The sequence below is a fragment of the Mytilus galloprovincialis genome, chromosome 12 (genome assembly GCF_965363235.1).
Source record: "Mytilus galloprovincialis chromosome 12, xbMytGall1.hap1.1, whole genome shotgun sequence".
Taxonomy (NCBI): domain Eukaryota; kingdom Metazoa; phylum Mollusca; class Bivalvia; order Mytilida; family Mytilidae; genus Mytilus; species Mytilus galloprovincialis.
Window position 1 is genome coordinate 15,852,625 of NC_134849.1, and position 26,938 is coordinate 15,879,562.

The 26,938-nt window shown below is 32.2% G+C and overlaps 1 protein-coding gene across 1 annotated transcript; it reads right to left on the reverse strand.

The window, feature by feature from the left end:
* Positions 1–1,083: 1,083 nt before the first annotated feature.
* On the reverse strand, positions 1,084–20,506 carry LOC143055070 (uncharacterized). Its single transcript, XM_076228214.1, has 6 exons — positions 20,388–20,506; positions 9,308–9,376; positions 7,734–7,811; positions 6,225–6,341; positions 2,089–2,167; positions 1,084–1,662 (listed from the first exon to the last, which is right to left on the reverse strand). The coding sequence occupies exons 1-6, from the start codon at positions 20,440–20,442 to the stop codon at positions 1,131–1,133; spliced, it is 930 nt and encodes a 309-aa protein (XP_076084329.1). The 5' UTR covers positions 20,443–20,506; the 3' UTR covers positions 1,084–1,130.
* Between the last annotated feature and the right edge of the window lie 6,432 nt (positions 20,507–26,938).

The following is a 26,938-nucleotide window of genomic DNA, read 5'->3' on the forward strand; positions in this document are numbered from 1 at the left end:
AAGTTATTACGATCGCTTAGTATGCGCCTTTTGGTTTCCAATTCAATTAAATATTAAGTATGTGGCCTATACTTAACTAGAGTTTATTTCAGATTAGTCAGATTAATATTAAGTTTATTTTTCTGAATGTTAAATTTGGTTTCCTTTGTTACATGTTGCGGTCTGATTTTTGTGAATTCGGTATTATCTTTCAACCACTCTTTAAATATTCAGTCCTTTTTCTTGATGATTGTTTATGTGTAGTTCACACTTTTTATTGAACTAGTACGCAATTTTATATATGGACCAGCTGAGGACCACTTGCGGGTGTGGGATTTTTTCGCCGCGTTGCAGGACGCTTCCGGGTGAGGAAGTTTCTCGCTACATTGAAGAATTACATCTTTTCTTCAAATTCCGTTACATTTAAGGATATATCATTGCAATGCATAACATGTTTAACCCCAACGCAATTTTGCGCCTGTCCCTAGTCAGGAGTCTCTGGCTTTTGTCAGTCTGTATGATTTTTAATTGTAGTTTCCTGTGTATAATGTGAAGTTTAGTTTGACGTCCATTATCACTGTTAGTACTAGTATACATATTTTTAAGGGGCCAGCTAAAGGACGCCTACGGGTGTGGGAGTTTCTCGCTACATTGAAGACCCATTGTTGGCCTTCTGCTGTTGTCTGCTCTATGGGCGGGTTGTTGTCATTTTGACACATTTTTCGTTTTCATTCTCAATTTTATTTGGTTGTTGTCTGCTCTTTGGTATGGTCGTTCTCTTTTTGAGATATTCCCTATTTCCATTCTCAATTTTATTATGTGTGGTTCGTTCGTACCTTTCTGCTATTTTACTAACAAAAAGGAAACAGTATCTTTTTTTTTTTGTAGAGTAAGTGGTTCTTTGACTTACATCCCAATCTCTTTAATTTAAACTTAGAATCAAAAAGGAAAATAAGAGATTTGGGGTATTCGACACATTATAAACATTACAAATCTATATGTTAAAAATGTTTTAATCCAAAATGTTTTACTGATACTGTTTTACTATCATATTTGTATTTATTTAATTTTTTTTATAAAAGTTATAAAGTCAAAATTTCATATTGTATTTTCCTATAATTTTAAACTTAATTTTGAACATTAAACAATCTTTAGACGCTTTTATCAACATCATTCTCTTTTATATTGGTGTGTGCTAATGACGAAGAACAATCATAATTTGAGTCTGTATTCACATTAGGGAATGAATGATCATACACATCTTCGCTTTCAAGCCTGCTCGCATGCAATGTAGTATCATACATGGGGTCTTGAACATTTCTTATTCCTACGTTACTATCATACATGTTTGAGTCTTTTTCCAATAAGCGTATGTCAAAATTGTTCAAGCGATCATATTCTCCCTCGGGCAATTCGATATAGTTATCATCTGTTTTTCGAATGTCGGATGACAACGTTCGTATTTTGTTGACTTCAGAGTACAATGTTTTTATATTTTCAGTCTTTTTTGTTTTTTTCACTTCTGCATATATGTCTTTTGTCTTTTGAATTTCAAGTCCACTTCTTTTATTTTCAACAATTTGCTGCTTTTTCTTTGGTATTGATTGATCAGATCTCTCACCTGATTCTTTAGAAAATTCGGCAATCGAATGGTCTGTTTTCTTTGAAAATATCCCTAAAGACCTAGAAATAGATATTCCATATATTAAATTCAAACCAACTCAAGCCTAAATGTATGCAAACAACAGAATAGTTTTTAAGTCTTTAGGAACTAAAAGATAAACATCATAAATTAATGTATTCCGTTTTTTCTATCATAGGCCTGACTAAAAGCTACAAAAATGTAAACTTCTCAAATTACAATGCAAAACGATTGATTATACATTTAACCTTATCCAAATCTTATTCATATTCTGCAAATTTTGAATACACGTATTGTTATTTTATTCGTCCTATATTTTCTATATTTCGATTATTTCATATCGCTGTTTAAAAACATTTTGAAACATTTTTCATGTGTGTAGCACTCAGACAGACTAAAACAATGATTTTAACCCAAAACTGTGTAAACTATCATTCCCAACTGTAATATTAAATACTAAAGCATACCTGATTTTGCAGATTAAAAGCAAGATACTAACACCAACAATAACTGTTAAACCACCAACAACGGTTCCAATGATCACATCTGTAAAAATGAGGCTTAGTTTATGAGTAAATAAAAAAATAAACACTTTATCATTCCATGACACCGAAGCGCTTTTCTGTTATTATGTTCAGGAACGCCCAAACCAAAATAATTGGGAGCCAATGATACGTATATATGCTGCACATTTTCAGATACATAACAAATATACTAACAACCTCCGAAATGCTCTCATCGCTGTTAAGTGAAGTTGACCTAGCTGAACGCTAAATATACACATGGAAAAAAGTATTGCAACACCTTGATTTGTTAAAACTTGAAAAATCAGCCTCTTTTTTTGGATGAAATATCATAAAATATGTGTATAATATTATTGAAACATAGTTTATGATAACATTGGCATTGAAACGAACAAAAATGTTTGAAAAAAAATGATTTATATAACCACAATTTTAATAACAAAATGAAGTGTTTTTTTCTACAAAAAAATGCATTTTACAACTTTTACTGTAGTCGAACTTTACAATGTCAGACATTTCAAAATTAATCTTCAGATGACTGTTCACATCATGGTTGATCGTTATATGCCAAAAAAATAGTACTTTGTGCGAAGCCTCCATTCAAACGGATAACCGCATCTTACGTCTTCTGAATCCTGCAATAAATCGACTAATTTGTTGCTAAGGTAGCAGCAACCATTTCTGATGAAGGGCATTGTTTATTTCATGATGTGTTTGAACTTGGGTATCCTTTCGCGCACTTTCCGCCCAATAGTGTCCCATATATGCTCGATATGGTTCAAAGTCGGGCTACGATCGGGCCAAGGAAGATGAACCAAATTCCATTTGAACATTAGATCTTCCTCCACGATGCTAATTTCTAACTTTGGCGGGCTCTGCACTACATTAGATACGGAAAACTGTGTGTCTGTTCGTTAGCAGATGTCTCCGAAATGGTCTTATCGCACGATAACCAGTAGCGATGAGTTGATCTCGAACAGTTCTTGTTAAAAGGCTCCTGTATGGCCACCACTCTCTTTTTAGGATTGTCTTGTATGCAATGGGTTTCCTTCTGACCAACCTTCATTATGCTTGATTTTCTCTAGCAAATGGTATAGGGGGTCTTCATTATCTCGGAAGGTCTTTTATTAGCGTTTATTGCCTGATTTTTATTCTCAAAACGACTTATAGTGGAATGGTGATGACCAATAATACGTGCAGTTGTTACAGCGACATCCCTGCTTCTCTTATGCTGATAATCTGCCATCTTGCTGCAGTTAGGAGTTGTCAGGGACCCATTACAAGGTGTCAATCACATAACTTTAAAAAATTGGTTATTTAAAGTGTTGAAAACAATGAGGGTAAAAACATCTGTTTTGCTGTTTACGGGTACAGTAGCTGCATGTGCAGATAAAAACTTATCGAGTCGATATTTATTGATTAAACTCAGGTGATACTTAAATAATGTTTAACTAGTTCTATTTTACCAAATTATATCACAAAAAAATAAAGAGTGTTTTTTTAATTTCAATTTCAATTTGGTGTTGCAATACTTTTTTCCATGTGTATATATATTTAAAACAATTGCAAGTTGGTAAGGTTTAGAATCTACCATGTATTTTTAATGCAAAATCATGGCCAAGTAAATTTGGTCTTTCAATGCTCAAATAAACATATTTTATTCCTTGTAATATCAAAAAAACATAATAAATGAAATGATGAGAAAAGTCATGTGTAGATGTGCCAGATTTGTTTGTTTTAAGGAAAAAGGTCCGCACGACTACATGTCACTCTACGTGGAAACTTAATTTTAATCTAAGTCAACCTTTCTTTGATCTTTTTCCTTACTGTCCCGTGCTTATTTTATTATTTTAACTCAGCCGGGTATCGAACAAGCATGTGCCAAATTTTCCACCGAAAGTAGGAATTCTTCGTTTGTTGCATGTTTTAATAAATTTAACATGGTAAAGAATAGCGTATCGGTAAATTAACATTGAGTTCATTAAGTTTCTAACTACAAAAAAAAAGAGTGTCCTGTAGATAATATTTTAATCTGGTCAACTGTAATATATGTTATGATTGGCCTATGACTTAGCAATTAACTCATGATGATCAATTGGTAAATATAACAATTCCATAGCACTAAAATGAAAATTGTATTTTAAATTGCTTTTGTTTTTTTCTAAAAAAAAAATCGTGTATTTACAAACAAATATTTTGATCTCAATTCGATTTTATTATGGTCACTTGAATATCTTCATGATCCAGAAAAAGGAGTCTTTTTTTATCAAAATTACGTTATTGATATTATAAAGTAAGTTTGAAAAATGACTGTTAATTCCTGTTCAAATTTTAATCTTAATCGTATATATTGTTTATTATTCATACTTCAAAATACTGTTGTCGAATAATTCAAGTATTTTTTTAATTTTTTTTTTTAAATACATGCAAACTACCGATCAATTGATAATGAACTTTACTTTGGAGTAATATTAACATAAAAATTCCAATGCAATTGTGCTTCCGCCATTTACAAGAAATTCAGAATGACGATGGTCAAATGTTCCTTATAATCCGTTAAATACTACTCTTCAATTATTCATTTTAAATTTAGAATCATTCGGAATATCCAGAAACAAATATAATAGATGTGAATAAATGGTAAAGCCAAAACATACCACAGATCATGAAACCTCTTTAGGTCGACATTTTGCCTTCAACACTAAATAGGTATTGATACAATATGCCTGGAGTCGATTTCACAAAAAAAAAGCGTACGACTAATATTGGTCTTAAGTCGTGAACAAATCAATCTTAGTCGTAAGTTTCTTTGTGAAATCGACTTCTGTATCTTAAATGTATAACCTTAAGTAGAAGACCCTTTTTAGCTCATCTGGTAAAGTAATCTTATCTCATCACTTGGCGTCCGTTGTCCGTCGTCGTCGTTCCGTCGTGGAAGTTAACTTTTACAAACATATTTTCCTCTGAAACAACTGGGTCAAATTGGACTTGGTTACAACCATCATTGGGGTATCTTGTTTAAAACAATTGTCCGATGACCCGGCAAACCAACCAAGATGGCCGCCATGGCTAAAAATTGAACGTAAGGGTAAAATGGTTTATATCTCTGAAACCAAACCATTCAGAGCAAATGGCAGACATGGGGAAAATGCAGTGTTTGACTTGTATCTTGTATTATTGTAAATAAAAAATATCAGGTGAGCGACACATACTCCTTGGAGCCTCTCGTTTACCATCAGGCTTTTATCTTTCGTTAAAATCCAAATATAGCACGCAAAAATGTCAGGTGAATGAGTTAAAATTAACTGTCAGAATATTTTTTTTCTAAAACTTGGAATCTTTAATTGAGAAAAGGCAACCGAGTCAAAGATCAGTTTTGCTCGAGTAAAAATACTTTCAGTGTTTGTTATCTGTGTTAAAGGTATATGTTTCCAGTCAAAATTTATTCACAGGGAGGCACTGAGTCAACTGCTTCACTATAGTGTTTAAAGAAATAGGATTAGGAAGATTTGTTCAATTTATCAAATTTGTATTTCGTAGTATAGGATGGTTATACATTAAACCATTTGACTTCCCTCATGTTTAAGAACAAAACTAAAATTTTACTCCGAAAAGGGATGAGTTTTTTTGCAGCTCCAACCCATGAAGTAAATAACTCTCTGTTAATGCAAAAATCAATAACTTGTCGTAACCACAATCGAGTCCTTCATTCCCCGAAAGTGACATACCAAAATGAAAATCATCATCGGATTTGTATTAAACATGACTTATACAACAGTGCTACTAATGAAACTTGATCTGTTTGCCATTTCGGAGCAACTGAGATCACAACCAAGTGTGTGGTGATAGGTGTGCTTTAGTTTTCAATGTACTGTTGTGTAAACTAGGTTGTCTCTTTCATCGTCTTTTATTTGTTTGTTTGTCAGGGGGTTGTCAGTTTCTCTTGATGTGTAAGTTTTTAATGTCTACTTTGTATTTTTTGCCTTTTTATAACAGAAAACATCAACATATGAAATTTCTTTCGTAGCACCATAATGATTGTTGTTTAAAATCTTATCAACCAACAAGCAAATACTTACCTGATCGATTTTCGTTACGTGTACTACTTCTTCCAATATTATGAATTGATGAGCTAGTATTTTTTGTTGGTCCAGATGTCGTCATAACGCTATTGGTAATACCATTTGATTGCTTCACTGAAAAAAAAATCGTTTTAAGAGGCAGCCAGCTTTGTTTTAAACGAAGATGTTCACACATTTAGTAATATTAACATCATCATAACATGCATTAATTTATACATGTTTTTGATAGAAAATATAATAAAAACCAAGTAAGAGCATTTAACCTACATATACGTGCGTTGGTCTTTACATTATGTGCATTCAAACCAGTTAAGAACAATATAAATTTATCAAACAAACCAGGATTCTAATTTAATACGCCAGATGTGCGTTTTGCCTAAATGAGACTCATCAGTGACGCTCAGGTCAAAATAGTTATAAAGCCAAACAATTACAAAGTTGAAGAGCATTAAGGACCAAATATTTAAAACTAAATGTGCCAAATACATGCCTGCTAAGGTTATTTATTCCTGAGATATGAAAACACTTATTTTTCCGAAAAATTCAAAGTTTTGTAAACCATATAATTGATATTCATGTCAAAACCGAAGTGCAGGTTGAAGGCAGGTGATACCCTCGGGGACTAAACGTCCACCAGAAGTGGCATCGTCAGTGGTGTAAATAGTTATTAAAGGTCCCAGGATTATAATTTATTACGCCAGACGCGCGTTTTGTCTACATAAGACTCGAAGGTATCAAAGGTAGCAGGTGGTGTAAATAGTGTTGTAAATAGTTATCAAAACTTGAGTGCACTGGAAATGTATTTATCAAAGTTGTACAAAATCGAACATGTAAAATGTTGTTTGTTTATAGTTCACACGTGTTTGGTTAATTATAGTAAGGTCGGTTCGATTGGGACATTGAGTTGATGCACGAGTGAACTCAGGTGGTTTAAGTCATTCGAGCCATTACAGTCAAAGTGTACAGTAGCATTTTGCAAAATAAATAATATTATTAAACATATTATTTATTTTCAGATTTATGGACCACAAGTATGGAGAAACCAGTACAAGCTGCTTTATAGCTATATTTTTATATGAACTTTCAACAAATATTATACTCATATTTATACTAAAATGTGCGCTTGTATCTGCAAGTGGCGTCTCCCATGTAAGAGTTTGTGGTTTTTTGATAAATATTTTATGTTCGTTTGAGTTTACGAATTAGAATTTAAAGGTGAGACCTACACAGCCGTATAGTCTAATTCATAAATATTTCCTGATGACATTTAGTATCTATATTCTACTGAGTCATAATTGATTTGGCAATAAAATTTCTGTTCAGTAAAAGTATATCTGTCATTTTGTTAAGTAAAACTACATGTAACACATCTGCACTAAACAAAATACGGGTCAACATCTAAATTCATTTGTTAACAACATCAATATATCGTATCCTAATAAACATATATTTCAAATCCTAATAATCATATATTTCACATTCTAATAGATATAAATACATTCTTACTTGCTTGTGAAGTCCATGCGGATAAAATGGTTGACCTAACAAGACCCCCGTAAGATGAATATCGTCGATTTACTGTTGCTAAAAAACACACATGCGAATATTATTACATACAAATACAAATAAATTGCTTCCTTTATTTTTAGATATCAAAAAGATAAATTATAAAGTGTATTACAAATTCTAAATGAGTTTAAGGTTAAACCATTAGAAACATCTTCAGTATTAGTTCCCTTTTGTCTGACCGAGTACATTTATACTGCAGCGTTTTGGTGTTTTCCGGGGACCAGTGGTTGCATCTTGATCAAATTGCATAGACCATCGTATTCGAAATCGATACACATACAATGTAGGTATTAGTGTCATTAATAGGCATTGTGTTAGCTATTAGTTCAACAAATTAAATAAGAGCTACTTTTATTCACGTTGAGAAATTCAAATGTACATTCTTTAAAAGGGAGAATAAAATCCAAGTGGATCAATCAAAATGCTTATTTCTTATTATAGCTTCATCTACGTTATTAGGTGCATGACGGATAACTGTCTCATTGTTAATCATACCATCAACTGACCTTATACGAGTATTGCTATTTTGTTCATCTTATTTTGGTCATATAACTTTATATTTATGTTTATTTATCCTCGGCTTTCATACTGTTATTTTTAGGTGAGAACAAACCAATGGCAGTGAATTAAGAACGGGCTCTTGACATACGAAAAAAAAGTTATGTTTGTAAAAACAGCAAAGTATGCACATACTCTTTTTTTGTTTCAGTATTTTAAAAACATTGATTTAAGCTTTATCTGCTTTATCTCCTGCTACACACAAATAAATTAACGTAGTATCTTAAATTTACATATCACACATTTAACACATTCACAATTTGGGAATAATGTTCCTGAACATAACGATTGTATATGTGTATAAAGAAATGCAGAAAATGAAATTTCCTTCATATCACTCTTTTTTGCAACTATATTTCTCCTCTTTCAAAACATTTTTTTTCAATTTAGAATAGCATATAAATAAAGAGAACGTGTTATGAACTGATTAAGCGTAAAGCAAAGAAAAGGTAATCCTTGTATGATAATGATTGCACGAAAAATATCAACTTGGTCAATTAACTTTTGTGAAGCTATTTCGAAACCAAATTTTTTTTTTAAATTATTATTTGTTGAAATAAGTGTTTATGGATTTTTTAGAACTACAATGTATATACTTGCATAAGCACATTGTAAGTTTTCATAATAGGAGACAAAGTTAAGCCACTAGAGAGTTAACTGAAAGTTTACAACTTAATCAGCAGGATCAACGTGAATTACAATCTTCCTTTTTCGCTGAAAACTGGATTAGTATATTTAAATGGATATAAATTGATTATTGCATCTTTTTCAATATTTTCATAACTTCATATGATATGTATTTCATGTAATCACGAGTTCAAATATTATAATTATAATAAGGGATTCAACAATTTGTGATATTTGCATTCTGGGAACAAAACAATAAGACGTTCTGTTACTATTACCTGCCTTTATAGTTTTATATAATAAAACACATGGAAGTAAGTACATACTTTTTTCATTTTCCTCTGTAACTGCTGATGAAAAGCCAACCTTTGCAGTAGTTTTTGAATATTGAGAACCTGTAAAGGAAATCATACCGTGCAACAATCTTATTGTTAGTGTTTCACATTTTCAAACGTTGTTTGTTACTTTAATATCGACCTTCAAGATTTGAAGATCGGTCAACAATTGTCGCCTTAATATAGCGTTACAGGTGTCAACCTTTGTTAAGTACTCGCATCTAAACAAAAAATTATATACAAATTCGAAACGTTCTAAACTTGTGTACGTTTTTTGCACAAAATGGTTCATTTTGAAAGAAGATATTTAGGTTTGAAATCTTATTATTGAAAGATTTTAAAACAAGTTCTTATTTAAAAGTTCGAAATAAACCTTTTGATGTTTTTTAATCGACTTTTGTCCTGAAATCACATCAACTTAATTTGATTATTAGTTTTATTCTGATAATAGCTCCATAAAAATGCCGCGAGCGAGCAAAGGTTTTTTTGTTACTATATATTTCTTGAAAATGCGTTTTCGTTTATGCGAGTGTCCTACAAGTGAAGTGAATGTATGATTTGTGTTTGATTTAGAAGATGTACAATTAATGTACATGTTATAACTGGCTTACTTCATAGATAAACGAGGTTCAACGTATGCTCCAATGCATATATCTTGCCTGTACTTTATCAGACTTTCTCATTGTAGTTTAGTTGATTTTTGTTATTTTCTTCCAATCAGCTGTGTCAATGTAAATTTTCTTTCTAATCCATATACAGTTGTATATATTTTGGATAGAAAATGATGTTTTACAAAAGGAAGTATGGTACATAGTTAGGTAAATGAGACATGTTGAATAACATTTGAATATGTTTATGTATAATACAAAAAAGACCCTGACAGATATTTCATAGTATTTATTATATGGTTATGCTTTTTGTTGAAGTTCAATGTTTCTGCTGTTCCGTTAATTTTTTTAAGGCCAACGTTTTTAATTATCTATTTGACAAACCCGCCGACCTTACATTGCCGATAATGGGAATAAAAAGAAAAAAGAAAACTGTGAAAAAAAAATATTATATTATCGACGATGGCATTAATTTTGCGGTTGTGAAAAAAAATATCGACAATTTACCGTAGTCTCCTTCACGGAAGTCATATCTGGTTTCAGATTCCCCCCTATAAGATTGCTCGCGTAGTGGAGAAATATACCGGATATCAGTCGTTACTATTTAATGCTGAGGTTGAACACTGCCTTAAAGGCCTTATATTCGAAACCATAGTTCATAAAAAGAAAAAGAAAAAAACTGAACTCCGAGGAAAAATCAAAACGGAAATTCTCTAACCAAATGGCAAAATCAAATGATAAAAACATCAAACGAATGGACAACAACAGTCATATTCCTAATTAAATACATGCATTTTCAAATGTAGAAAATGGTGGATTGAACCTGGTGTTATAGCGATAAACCTCTCATGTATATGACAGTCGCATCAAACTTCATTATATTTACAACGATGCGTTAACAAAACAGACATAATAGGTAAAATAGTCAAAAATAGGTTACAGTAGTCAACACTGTGCCATAACCTCATATGTCCTTATTATATTTGTGGAGAAGCAACAGTTCCCGATCTAAGAATGGTCCAGATTTTTTAGATTGATCGAAAAGTCACCACGAGAAAACGAAATTCACTCAAATTGCAGACATATTGCTGTGCAGGAGGTTTGTTCAAATATTGCCTATGAATCGGTAACATCATTGTCCGTTAAAATGTGTTTTGCCGACAAGGCGACAAAACGCAAGTTACACTTTGTGGCTACTTAACGATTTCGGGTAAGACATATTTGAGTATATTACAGCAAGGTAGTAATGGACTCTGAGACAATTATAACACATGATATATAGTATTATAAGTCTTGAATTCATGGGTCTGTTATTATTTACCAGTTTACTATCCATGGGAACCACTAGCAATCACATGAATATGTAGGGGTTTCCATGGATATTAAAGCTGGTAAAAAGTAACAAACCCCTGTGATTTGAGATGGATTGACATGACCTTCTGATGACTGCTATGTCCAATTAGAACACGGATCATGAGATGTAGTTGAAATTCAATGAGACAGCAACCCCTAAAGCATCTTCCTCACATCGAAACCATCTAGAGAGACCTCGTCATTTTTCTGTGCTGATAAAATTTAACTGAATGACAAGTTGTTATTGGCCTAGAAATAAAACGTGAACGATTACAAAAATGTATATACCCCATTGACTAAAATTTGTATTGGTGCCTCTTTTAGATTTACTTTGTTTTAACGCTGTCTATCCATTGAACAGCAATCTGTTGACCTCTATTAACAAATAGTAAACGAATAATCAGGGCTAGATCCCGAGCTATGTCAAACTAAAGACTGTAAGGAGTAATAGCAAAACTAGTCAGCTCAAAGTCAGAATAATGCATCCTGGTAGGGTGATATGGCTTTCTGCAGACTTTTACCTTGTGACCTAGCACATTAAAAAAATCTGGCTCAGAGTATATTTTGTAGTGCAGAGGAGGATTATAACTGTCCTGAATATGCAACCTAAGCAGGATATCAAATAGCATTATCGATAGTAACTGTACTCTGATAACATTTTGATGTCTAAACGTTTGAATCTGGAGAGGTTAATTAATCAAAAGGGTATCCAAGGACAGTATAACGTGTATGATCAAATCAGTGAGTCTATTCATATTGAGAGTAAAAATAAGAAATTTTTTAATAACACCACACCTTTTTAAAGGAGTAGGTTCAGTAAGACCCCTTTTGGCCCCAAAATATAGCAGTTTTACAAAATTAATTAAATTTAAACTTTTAGTTATTTTTTGGAAGGTATAATGCCTCTGCTACATAAATATGGGCTGTTTTTGGCATTACAATGCACATATATCGGGTACTTGCATCATTAAGTCATGGTAAATTACTAAATTCTTCACAATTTCAGCATTTTAGTTAAATTTTAGACGATTTCCGTCTTAAATGAAAGTGGCCGCATTCGTGTTCATTCTTGATATTTAAATGTAAATTGTGTTTAATGATAATACATAACATATATAAAGGTCGAGGATGAACACGGATGCGGTCACTTTAATTTTTGACAAAAAACATATGAAAAGTGACAGTTTTTGGCATATTTGATAAATTGTTCATATTTAAGCTAAAATCGAGCCGTTTTGAATGAGTGAATCATTTAAAATCTTTCACAAAAAATAATTGAATCAATTGAAATAGACATTTAAGTGTTTAAAAAGTGTCCAAAATCTGTTTGTCAGATGAACTTGAAATTTGAGGCCAAAACCGGTTCCTACCGGACCTACTCCTTTGTGATAAAGTTACATAAAGACATGATAAACACTTAAATACATATAAATAAAGGCATTTATTGGCATGCAAATTCCTCATAAACATATTAAACCAAGATGAAATAAAATGCTAAAAGGAGAGTAATCTATATTCTGAATTATTAAAAAGAAATGTTTAATACAACTTTAATTTTTCTATTATTTTTTTGTCGACTCTCTGACCCTTCATTTTCAGAAGGAAAAAATAATCTTGTAAAGCAAGTATTAAACCATGGAAAACTATTGTTGCCTTTATTTATTGACTGTTTAACATCCAGTTTAAACTATTTATGCATATTTAGGATCAAAATATCAAGTCAGGTGAGTATATCTTGCTTGATAATAAAACAGTATCCTGAATAAGATAGTTATATTCCTACAAAGAATATTTCTTTAAAACATCTGTCATCCCCCATTCGCATGCAAAATATTAGTTTCCATCGCTCAAAAAAGCTGAAATGTATAACTCTTAAGCTTGACTAGAAGTGGTTGAACCAACAACAAATATTAGAGGATTATAATTTAGTACGCCAGACGCGCGTTTCGTCTACATAAGACTCATCAGTGACGCTCATATCAAAGTATATAAAAAGCCAAACAATTACAAAGTTGAAGAGCATTGAAGATCCAAAATTAAAAGTGCCAATTCTGGGACAGCAACGCGTCGATAAAATAGGTTAGGTCTGGAAATTTCTGAGCAGATAGATTTTGACCTGCTGAACATTTTTATCCCAGTCAGATTTGCTGTAAATGTTTTAGTTTTAGAGAACTTGGCTAAAAACTGCATTTAAACTCATGTTCTGTATTAGCAATGACGGCCATCTTGGTTGATGGGGGAATCATTGGATACATTTTTAAATCTGACGATGATTTATACCAATATTGGTTTATTTAACTCGGTAGTTTCATAGGAGAAGATTTTAGTGAAACCTTACACAAATCTACGGAATAGTTAAAACTATACTATGAGGGCAATAACTCCTAGAAGCGTCAATTGACAATTGTTATCATGCTGACTTGTTTCGATCTATCTTTGCCGAACAATTTTGCTGTTAAAAATTATCTCTATCTAATATGTTCAAGTTTATAATCCAAAACTGCAAAATTTCATTAAAATTAACAATTTAGGTGCAGCAACCCAGTAACCAGGTATATGATGCGACTGAAATTTTAGAGCAGATATATCATGACTTTGTACACATGTACATGTCTACTCATGTTAGATTTGCACTTAATGCTTTAGTTTCAGAGCTATAGGACAACACCTTTACCCCCATATTCCATTTTAAGCCATGACGTCTTAATGGTTGATGGGCATGGTCATCGGATACACTTCTTAAAACAAGTTACCCTAAGGATGATTGTGGTGGGGTTTGGTTTTGTTTCACCTTTTCGTTTCAGAGAATAAGATTTTTGTAAAAGAAAACAGACGACGACGACGGCGACTGACGACAAACGACGGACGACGACAAGGGGAGGAAATCTCACTACGCCCTTTGGTTTCCAAATTATTTTTACTTACAACTGACTTCACAAAAAGTATACACAAGTCAAATGATTTGTACTACTTAGTGATATGGTTATGTATATTCGAATTATAATTAAGAATGTAAATGTTTTTAATATAAATTATCATCTGCGTTTAGTGTGCAGGACACGGCTATGGAACGCCACAGCACCTTATGATAAGAATAACCATGTCATTAAGGTTAGAGATATATCATGAAGCAAATGTTCTATACTATAAAGACATTTGACTATAATACTCTGTCAATTCGCTATATCACTAAGATACATTTATATACTATAAAGATTTTTTACTATAGTACTCTGTCAATTCGCTATATCACTAAGATACATTTATATACTATAACGACATTTGACTATAATACTCTGTCAAATCGCTATATCACTAAGATACATTTATATACCATAACGACATTTGACTATAATACTCTGTCAATTCGCTATATCACTAAGATACGTTTATATACTATAAAGACATTTGACTATAATACTATGTCAATTCGCTATATCACTAATATACATTTATATACTATAAAGACACTTTGATATAACATGGAGCTACCTTTTCAGACTATTCTGTCATTTCACTTTGTTTTGAAGACATCTGGATATATTACGGAGCTACATTTTCATACTGATTTGTCAATTTGCTAAACTATTATGTGATATTGCAATGGCATAAATATACATTTTATACTATAGAGACATCTTAATATAACATTAAGCAACTTTCGCATACCAAGTTGTCACCTCAGTATATTATAACGATACATTTCTATACTATACAATCATCTCGATATAACATGAAACAATTTTGTCATACTATTATGTCATATAACTATCTTACATCACGGGGTGTCATCTATATACCAGTCGACTATTTGATTACACTATAAGATCATTTCATCATACCATTAGACCATTTCATCGTACCATAAGACAAAGCTATAAATAGCGGTGAAAATTCCCCGCAAAATTCATAAGAAACATCGATTGTAATTTTTTAAAAAAGACTGTGAAGGAAATCTTTTTTGCGGACCTTAGGGAATCGCTTTCAAGATGAATGAATTTGTGAATTCTAATGTTGCATTTGCCCTCAGCAAGCCAATGCGGAGTTGAAAATATTTGGTGTCGACAAGATAGGCGACACACAGATTGGTACCCCCAAAAAATAAATAAGCATAAACTAAAGAACATAAAAGACGAAAACAAAAAGATATTCTATATTCTGTTCGCCAAATTTTGATCATCATAAAAGCAACTTGTTTTTTTTAGATAGTTTACTTAAACCACGTGAAGCCAAATCATTTTGACAGGTATACCGGTACGATGCAAAATGTATAATCGTATCCCGTACCAACTTTCCCCGTATCCATTATAATTAAGCCGTATTCTTGAATAATATAATTAACTTAAAGCTGAAGATAGTCAAGATCGGCAAAACTGACATTAATGTTAAAATCATAATGATCTGTAAAATGAAGTTAACAAATCTATGCTGAAAGTCGATAAATCTTTACTTTTCTATCTACATTTTACGAACTTATTTAGCGGTTTACATCTACACATCTTTGGGTCTTGTAAGCTAACCTTTTCGTATAAGAATGAATGGATATTTTAAAATTTAAGCGCAACCTGAATTATAACAAACAATTACATTCATATATACAAGTAATTTTCAGTCAGCCAAATAGGGTTACGATCTAGTCTAGCTGTCAGATAACTGCGAGTACTCTCAGATCTGTTCCTAGTGTCTTTTTTGATGTTGGGATGTACAAGTACGTACCCGGCCACGTCCACTTTTATTTTTGTGTATCTGATGAGTTAAGCCCTTTTCAACTGATTTTTATAGTTCGGTCTTATGTTGTATTGTTATACCACTGTCCTATGTTAGTGGGAGCTTTGGGATCCCGCTAACATGTTTAACAACGCCACCTTATGTATGTATGTGCCTGTCCCATGTCAGGAGCCTGTTATTCAGTGGTTGTCGTTTGTTTATGTAATACATATTTTTTTTCGTTTCTTTTTTTTAAATGAATAAGGCCGTTAGTTTTCTCGTTTGAATTGTTTTACATTGTCATTTCGGGGCCTTTTATAGCTGACTATGCGGTATGGGCTTTGCTCATTGTTGAAGGCCGTACGGCGACCTATAGTTGTTAAGTTCTGTGTAATTTTGGTCTCGTATAGTCAGTTGTTTCATTTACAATCATACCACATCTTCTTTTTTTATATTATGATGCACTGAACATTAAGTATCATTATTTATTGAAGATAATAGTCGTGTAATTAAGATTTTAAAAATGTATAACATTTAAAAAATTACGTATGTGAAAGCGTAACTTTTTTCCATTATTTAAGTTGATATTTCATTTTTCAAAGCAGTTAACGCGTATTTTTTATAATTGATCAAAACAAAAGATAGATACACGAAGAGTAAAAAATGCAAAGATTCTTTTCTTATTAACTACATATTTGGGTCTTAAAGGAATAAAATGCTTCCACACATTATAGACGGTAGCCAATTTGTCCAAACGTCAAAAAACGACTAAAATCCGAGAGACTCTAATTTCCGACGTTACATGTGCTAAAGTTTCAAATAAATGTTCATGGTAATTGAACAAAATTGTTATGAAATTTTGAAAAAGAGGTTGATGATTGCTGCCGAAATAAAAGAATATTGCATGTTGCTATATACTCCGCCTGGGGACATAGGTTGGACACAGGTTAAATTTTGCAATTTTTATTAATCGTTTATAGCTTTTAACGATTTCTTTAAAGAATGGTTAAACGGGGGAATAATCTCATTATATGAACTTCGTCCAACTTTTGCAAAGACAAATTGGAGACATCAAGACAGTCCTCTGCGAATTGAAATTTATGTTGCGGAAGTACTCCGAAATAGATCATTTAAAGTCGTCACTTTAGAAAGGTGCAATCACCAATATTAAAAGACTTAATACCAGTTCACTGAATGTTTTACTTCGCGATTTGTCCTTCTATTCATGTTATAACTGTCGTGGCCGGAACTTTTCGTCAATATAAACTTGTGTATGAAATGGAGGTAATTGAAAGACGAATCCCAAACAGCGACAAAAACCGTTTCATCGAATAAATAAAAACCCGGGATTATATTAGCCGTTTTCGCAGACAATCCAGGAGAAGATTACTACATTTTAAAATGTATATCAGAAGTTAAACACTATAGATGACTTGGGAAATAATTCTCAAGCCAAGGTTCAGGTATTTGAAGGGGTGTATTCCGACAATGTGCCAGGAAAAACACAATTCTATTTAAATTTTTGACCATGGGTAAAAATGTTCGATTTCCTTGCAGAGTGTCTGATATATTTGTATTGGGGTTGAATTAGGATACAGAAATTTTACGATGACAGACGATATGCACCTTGCAAGTGTTATATTAATGTTATATTAAGATTTCTTATAAAATGTATCTTAATGCAATAGCAATATCACAAAACAGTTTAGTAAAACTAGAACAGACCCGCGTAATCGCGGGCATTAGAGATTGTGAGATTTTGTGTTTGGAGAATTTCAGGAAAATATTTTATATCTGGAGAACTTCAGAAAAGGAATAAAAATTCATAGGTACTCGGAAACAGTTTAAGTCCTCTCCCTTGTTTCCAATGTCCGTTATTTTTTTCTGTTAAATTCCTTTATTTTCGCTTATGAACATACGTATACTATAAATAAAGTGCATTTGCCATTAACTATGAATTTCTTCTCCCAGACGATCACTACTATATTATTTGGAGTCTCTATCAACGCCATAATTGTTGTCCTGTCCTCAAGTACTATTATGAAATTTATGTCACGCGGCAAGTTTAAAACCGGAAGTCCTGTTTGACTAACACGTAAAAGCGAAATTTCGGACATGTTCAGCTTTAATGTTAACTATTTTACGCTGACTTTTTGTAAACAAATTTATGTCTGGAGAATTTAAGAAATGATATCAAAAGTCATATAGGGACATGGAGACAGGACAATATGTCTTAGCCCTCTCTTTTTTTCAAAGTCCGTTATTATTTTGTTTTCTTTTATATTCCATTAATTTCGCGTTTCTTTAAACTTTGAACATACGTATCTATATTATAAATATTAAAGTGTGTTTAATTTTCTATAAACTATTAGGTCTATAAAGTTTCAGAATTTCTTCTCCATGGTGATCGCTGCTACATGTATATTGTATAGAGAGTATAGATAGTCTCTATATATATTAAAGTAGTATATTAATCATAGTATACATGGAGAGGATGCAGATAAGCGTGAAAATAATTGTCTTGTCCACGTCCAAGTACCGTTATAAAAACTGTGTGAAAGTTAAAACCGACGGTATAATAGTAGTGGTTCTTACGGTCTAAAAACAATGATGTGGACAACGCTCTGATTGGCTTATTTATTTATCATGTTTTTTTTATCTATCATACGATTGGTTATCAATGTTATAACCGGTAGTCATGTCCGACTCACAAGTCGGTTTGATGACGGAAACTCACTGCGTTATAGTCTCTTTATATTAAAATAGTATATTAATCATCGTAAACCTGCAAATAAACGCAAAATTAGTTGTCCCTTCCCGTCCAAGAACATATAAAAATTATGTGTAAGTGAACACCGAAGTTTAATAGTAGTGGTTCACACGATATAAAAACCACGATATGGACAACGCTCTGATTGGCTTGTTTATTTTTCATTTTTGTTATCTATCATACGATTGGTTCTCAATGTTAAAACGATAAGTCATATATGTGACATGAAAGTCGGTTTGATGACGGAAGCAATATTCGGACGCCTCAATTTTCGTTTTTCTCCCAAAATAACCCAAACTGAATAGTCATAAGAATGGATGACAAATGCGACTATGCATGGTACCTGTAGGACAGAGGCAGGATGATTAATTTATTGTGGCAGGAAGAGAAGCGACACACAAAATGAGGTCTTTTTGTTTAATAGTATAGATGACAAATCAGTATAAAAACGTAGCTCCATGCTATATCCAGATGTCTTCATAGTATGAAATATTATCTTCGTAACACAGTGAAATGACAGAATAGTATGAAAAGGTAGTTCAATGTTATATCAAAGTGTCTTTGTAGTATATAAATATATCTTAGTGATATAGCGAATTGACAGAGTATTATAGTCAAATGTCTTTATAGTATATAAATATATCTTAGTGATATAGCGAATTGACAGAGTATTATAATCAAATGTCTTTATAGTATATAAATGTATCTTAGTGATATAGCGAATTTACGGAGTATTATAGTCAAATGTCTTTATAGTATATAAATGTAAATTAGTGATATAGCGAATTGACAGAGTATTATAGTCAAATGTCTTTATAGTATATACATGTATCTTTGTGAAATAACGAATTGACAGAGTATTATAGTCAAATGTCTTTATAGTATATAAATGTATCTTAGTGATATAGCGAGTTGACAGAGTACTATAGTCAAATGTCTTTATAGTATATAAATGTATCTTAGTGATATAGCGAATTGACAGAGTACTATAGTCAAATGTCAATCTAATTAAAAACCGATCTCTCATCGCTCCTGTTTCTGATATGTCGCGTGGGAGATCTAACGAAACCGGCTTTGAGGTCACATGTGAGTGAACTAAAAGTTATGAATTTATAAAGATATGCAAATGAGTTGACGACCTATTAATTAGCCAATCAAAAAAGTTTATGAATTATTTTGACTGACGATTTCGTCGTAAATAAAATGAGTTACATCCCTTTGCCTTACGTTAAACTTCCAAGATCGTGGAAGACTCAATTTCATTGGTCGAAAAAGACACACCTACGAGGTCACTCACATGTGACCTCAAAGCGGGTTTCGTTAGATCTCCCACGCGACATATCAGAAACAGGAGCGATGAGAGATCGGTTTTTAATTAGATTGGTCAAATGTCTTTATAGTATATAAATGTATCTTAGTGATATAGCAACTTGACAGAGTATTATAGTCAAATGTCGTTAGAGTATAGAACATTTGCTTTATGACATATTTTTAACCTTAATGATATGGTTATTCTTATCATAAGACAGTTGTGGCATTCCATACACGGCTGCTGTCCTCTGTTTTTAAAACATTAATCATATCAATAACAAAACTGTTTTAGTTACATTTGAACATACACATAAGTTTATACCTTTGTTGCAAAAATAATACGGCAGTCGTGTGTTACAATCAATGTATTCCTTCATCCATAAATCGTTTGCAACATTCCATCTTTTTGATGCACACTTAACTAGTTGATGGTTTTTTATTTCATCTAAAAGATAAAAAAAAAACACCACATAATACTCAATTTATATGTATTACTATGGACACATGTGTACAATAAGATGTGTATTGCCACAAAGGTATAATATCTTGCTTCCTTATACTTACATATATAACATATGGTGTAGCATTCTTCTGTTTTCATAGGATATGACGATTACGTGTTTCAAAGTTTATTTTCATTATCTGACGCTATGTTTCTATTTATAATAATATTGGTGGTTAATATGAAAACATCACTAAATTCAGATTTATGACCTCATGACGTCACACATAAAAACCACGGAGGGAACGCCGCATCAGAGAAGAAAATTTGCAAGTTTAACATGCCAAGATTTAAAAAACTTTATGTTCAATGCAGAAGATAAGAATACAAGAACATAAACATGAAGAATGCTAATGCAACAAGCTATGAAGTTTAAAAAGAAATGATATTTCAATAACATATTAAATTTTTTTTACATATTTAAGCTGACCAAATAAAACGAACGTGTAACGAATGCATAACGGACATACACCGGATATGCAACGTACGAGAAACGAAAACGTACAGAAGAGAACGGACGTCGAACGTACATCCAACGGACATGTACCGCATAGAACGGACAATCAACGGAAGCGTACCGGGTAAAAGGGATGAACAAGATATACGGAAAAAATAAAAGCAACAATAATAATACATGTAAATCGCATAACTATTCCTTAAGTTTTTGTTTTGGTTTGTTCTTCAAAATGCCGCCAAAGGGTAGTTTCTGACCTGAATAAGAGCTGCTTGATAGTGACGACCTGCCCTTACAGTAAGATCAATTAAGAGTAATACGAATTCATGACACTCAAGAAATCTGACATACTATTGATTGTCATTTCTGACGCAAAATTTTCAATATGCTTTTATCCGTGCATCATCCGTTTTATCCGTTATACTTCCGGTAGAAGTCCGTTGTTGAATTTGTCTACTGAACATCTAACGGATAAATAACGGACAAGTAACGGATAAAAAACGGAAACGAAACGAACGAGTACCGTTCAAAACGGACGCCTACCGGACGTTCAACGGATACTTCATCCGTTGGACGTCCGATCAAAGTTTTGAACATGCAAAAAATTTTTTTCGGACAGAACGGACGTCTACGGATTAAATGTACGCTAAAAGAACATGAAACGGATATAGACGGCAGTATAACGGATGAGAACGGACGTCTAACGGATATGAACGGATCCGTTCGAGCTCTCCGTTAAGGTGTGACTGAGGCTTATTATAGAAATTAAGGACTTTTACTCAGTCAATATGTATAGACCGATTATATTATATTGCATTCGGACTTCGTCCTCGATCAATATAATCTAAACAGGTCCGTAAATAACATATTGAATTCGTCAAAGTCTATAATTGATAAATACTGCAGATTGATTATGATAAAATTCACAGTACCAATTTTAAGGAGCAAGATGCTTTTTTTGAAAAATTAATTTCTTTTCAGTGATGCCTGATGCTATATTATTTGGTTATTTAAAATTTGATTCAAATCTTAATGAGCAAATGAAACCAAATTGATATCATCAATGTTAACAAAAATATGTGTATGTGTTATTCGTTGATACAACTCACCTTTGTAGTGAACATCGTAATAAAACGACGATTGTTGTCGAAAAAAGCGTGTCCAACTGTTTGCTCTAACAAGTGCACATCCAGCTTTAAAGTCGTCCAAAAAGTATATGCCATACGTTTTAATACAATATTGCAAACTCCTATTCCATCCAAGATTCCAGAGGGGTAAGCTTACATTATTTGCTAAAATAAAAATGGTTTATGTTTTATTACACTATGTTTAATTATTTTTTTATTATATCATTAATATTATAAGTGAATCAATACTTAATCATCATAGTCTTTGTTGGAAATTTGCAAAGTTGCCATTATTTTTTACAAATTCCTTTATCTTTCCTCCTGGGAATATGTTAGATAGATACAATGGATAAGTGTTGACTCGTTAAAAAAAAAAAAGGCCAGTCTTTTGGTATGTATTTCTATCTTAAGGATGTGTACTCCTCTTGCGATGTCTTGTTTTTGAATGTCTGACAGATTTACCGAAACGTCTGTGTTTATCCATGTGTTGCTTTTACAAAATTTGGCCCACCAACTTCCACACTTGTTTCTTAATTTTTCACATATAGTTAAAAAAAAAACGTAATACTATATGAAAATCTTATAAAATCCTTGTTATTTTTTCATAGTTTTTGAAACAAAAAAGCGGCCAATTATAAAAGTATGAGACGATCAGTACACGCATAATTTCCAATGGCTTATATCTGTTAAACAAGCACAAAGACCCATTATCTTTTCCTTTTTTAGTTCCTTTATTATCATAATATCATTAAAGAACTGTCTTTCAAAAAGCTTTTATAAAGTCAGGAAACTAAACGCATGTTTCAGTATGAAATGATATACACTCACCATTTATGTATCTTTATGAAAAGAGGGAAAAATAGAACTAATTGTACAGGAGCATTTAAATTGTCCTTATTAAGCAAACTATGTACGGGAACACATTTGAAAGCTATGACCAAATGAAAGGTATACCTGCAATACTTCATCTCGGTGAGGTCGTGAGGATTAATTTAACAAAAATAATATAGATTATCTAATATCATTTGGATAATGGAAGGTGCTATAATATAAAAACGCATTAATTCATTACCAATACACTCGAGATCAAAGGTTATTGATTTTGCTGATCCAATTAACTTCAACTGACATATTTGTTTCTCTTTTGATTTGAGAGTGCTTGTTTTAATAAGGCACTGTTTTCTAGGTTTCTTATCTCGTTCGAAGAAAGCAAATCTGCACGTTATATTCTGCATATTCACATGTTAAATAATAAAACAGTTATAAAGAAAAAAGTATTAATTTCGAAATATAACATTGCTTATATAGAGTAAAAATGAAGTCAGTTTAATTTGACACTATACTGGTAATAATAAAGCAATGCTGTTTACCTTAATCAAATATTCGAACGTTGGCCAAGTTAGGGTAAAACCCAAAATAAACTAAATATATAAGTAAGAAAAAAAGTATTTAAAAAAAAATGTTTAAAAATTCTCAAATCAACACCTTTTTAAAACTAAATGTGAGTATGACGATACGTTTATAACTCCATTTGAATAAGTACACAATGATGCATCTGCGGACTTTTCAGCCTTTATTGAGACTACTATAACATTTTTATAGCATAAGTTCTATAAAATATTGATACTCTATTTCACAGCAAAAATGTAAACTTTAAGACGAGCTAAAACTGATGTACGATCTTCTGTCATTTATAGCTCTTATACCTGAATTAGGCATTGTACTTTGAATATTTCTTATATGTAAACCCACTTAAACAATTAAGATGTCTTTTTTTATGAAAAATTATAATCAATCTTAGTAAAGTGTTACTTGATATTTTATCTTCTCTGGTTTTTAAACCTCATTTTTTAATAATCGTAGTCGCAATTGTTCTATACCAATGCACGTGATCTTGTTATAAGTTATAAAGATTTAAAAAAAAATAGAGTGGTCGTTTTATTCCTCATTTAGAGACCATATTTCATGGAATTTAACATCTATAAGTTACAATGACTTTTGATAGATTGGCTTTCGAGAACATATTATTTTGCACAACCATCCGAAAGTCTTTAGAACAGATAAGCAATAACGTATATATAATTAACCTAAATAATTCAAATTTGGAGTAACCCTGGCCTTAGAAAATCCTACCAGACAAGTTGCAGATAAAAGTCTGGTATACTTGTTTCTTTTTTACTGGATCCGGGAAACTATGGAGGCTTCTTCCATTACTTTGTCGGATAGAACATCCACACGCTTGACTAATTATGTTCATACTGATGCACAATTATGATATGTCACACTAGGTGCTAGGACTTTTTGGTAATTAGATATCCGTGATTATTATTTTTCAAGATGGTGACTTGCTAAGAATTGAAAGTAAGTTTTCAAAAAAACGATTAACTCACTAATCTAGACGAATAAACCCTTAATATTTTGGGAATATGCTTATGTATTTAGGATGAACATAATACCAATTTGATTTATTTTTGGCGAATTTGCCTTTTTTTTACTGTTGTATTTTCAAAACTGGCGCATTTTTTCTTTCTAAGGTATTGTAAATTAGTTTGAATATATATGTGGTCAGTTTAACGATACATAAATAAATCAAGGTTAACAATTAATCGGTTGGCGTAATATAAACATAATTTCTAACGTCTATTATTATAAATTATTATGCGTATGAATGTTATCCGTAATTTACAAAATCAGACAAATTTGAAGTCTCTGTATTATCAGTTACTTACAGCTAGGAAAAAACCAAAATTTTCTCGACATGTTCTCGACATTCTGAGTATAGTCTTAAAAAATCAAGACAAATTTTTGACATTTGAATACAGTCTTGAATTTTTTTCGATATATTCCTCAATGCTCTTCAACTTTGTATTTGTTTGGTTTATAACTATTTTGATATGAGCGTCACTGATGAGTCTGATGTAGACGAAACGCGCGTCTGGCGTTCTAAATTATAACCCTGGTACCTTTGATAACTATCTCAGTATGAACAGCTGATGTTTTTTTTAACCCTGCTGACTGCCATTAGCGATTGCCAAACTAAATTGATCACAAGATGTAACAAAGTGGCGTCAATAGTTTTTTAGTACACCAGATCCGGATTTTGACAATAAATGTCTCGTCAGTGATGTTAGAGTTCGAAACGGTATTTGAAAGGCCCTTTAATATACCCTCTATTTAAGATAGATTATTGGATTCTAAGAGTCAATATAAGATAAACGGAACATATAAACCGGAGGGAAAATATGATACAAGCCCAAACGAAAAAAATATAAACAAGTCTAAATTGAAAAATATTTTTTTGATATGAGCATCACTGATGAGTCTTTTGTAGACGAAGCGCGAGTCTGGAGTACTAAATTATAATCCTGGTACAATGTACCTTTGATAACTATTATGTTACATATACTTATAACTACTTACCACAAACAAAATGTGCAGCATTTGACATGCAGTTGCTCACATGTGGACCATTAATTATGTTAGGTTGTCCAGGAGAACACGACATAAACATACAGTTTTCCTGTCTATTTTCATACAATTCAGACGACTTGTATCCTTCAATATAAAAGAGAACTATTGCTTAAAGTTAAATAAAAAGTTGAATGGATGTACATATCAGTACGGTCCTAACCTTGACAATTTTAACTTGGAGCAGACTTGACTGCTTTCTAAGTTATACTTCGTCGTCGGTGAACAAGACCTACGGTCTGCTTTTTTAAACTGTGCAGACCTAACGACAGGTCTGCTCCAGACCTGACCTGTGGACATGTATGTTGTTTACCAGTCCTGAAGACATGTCTACCTCAGACCAGACATGTGGATAGGTCTGCTGCTCCTGACCATACCTGTTGATATGTCATCACCTGACCAGATCCGTGGACAGGTCTGCTACTAACCTGTAGACAAGTCTGCTATTGACCGGACCTGAGAACAGGTCTGCTTATGACAGATAACCGTATTTAAGACTATTCATATCAGACTTGAGTCTTACATATGTAAATAATATTCGCATTGTTCTTCCAGAAGGCCTATATAGCAAATGTCTTTACTCGCTATAGACTTTACTAGATATTATACATATTAACACAATTCTTTTATTAATTTCAAATAATTTTATATACATTAAGCAATAGCTATACAATCACATAGAGCTATCGTTAAAGAAATGAAGTTGTGTTTGTTTTAATTAGAAGGCAGATAGAAAGATTATCCTACGCATCGGAACAATATTCTTATATTACGGGATATCACCATCATTATCGACGTTGCTTCGATCCCTTTTTTTCACTGTCTCTTCCGTAATTTTAGTTTATTCATTACATGCATGGATTTATTGATCGTAATTCACCTTCTTTGCATTTGATTTACGTTTCTGTTTTTTCCACAAACTATTTTAACGTAAATTGTAAAGTGTCCAGATACATAAGCTGTTGTATAACTATCAACAATCTCGTCAATTTTGTCAGATTTGTCGAGAGTTTTGTCTTTACGAAACAGTCAGGATTCTACTACGTCAAAATTATCTCCCCGTTCATTTTTACAATCGTAGAAATGGAAGCCATTGTAGGGATGACGCGCTGTCAATTTAACTCTTGAAAACCGATAAATTTATCCACATAGCACCATTTCGATCCTTATCTGTCAGTTGTATCTTAAAAGACAAATGTATCTACTCGCTAATGACCATCACTTAATGTTTTTGTCTGCATTGAGTCAACTTAAAACTATTCTCCGATCGGTTGTCATGTGGAATTTCGAAAAATCATAAGCATCTCAAAAAAAAAATTCTA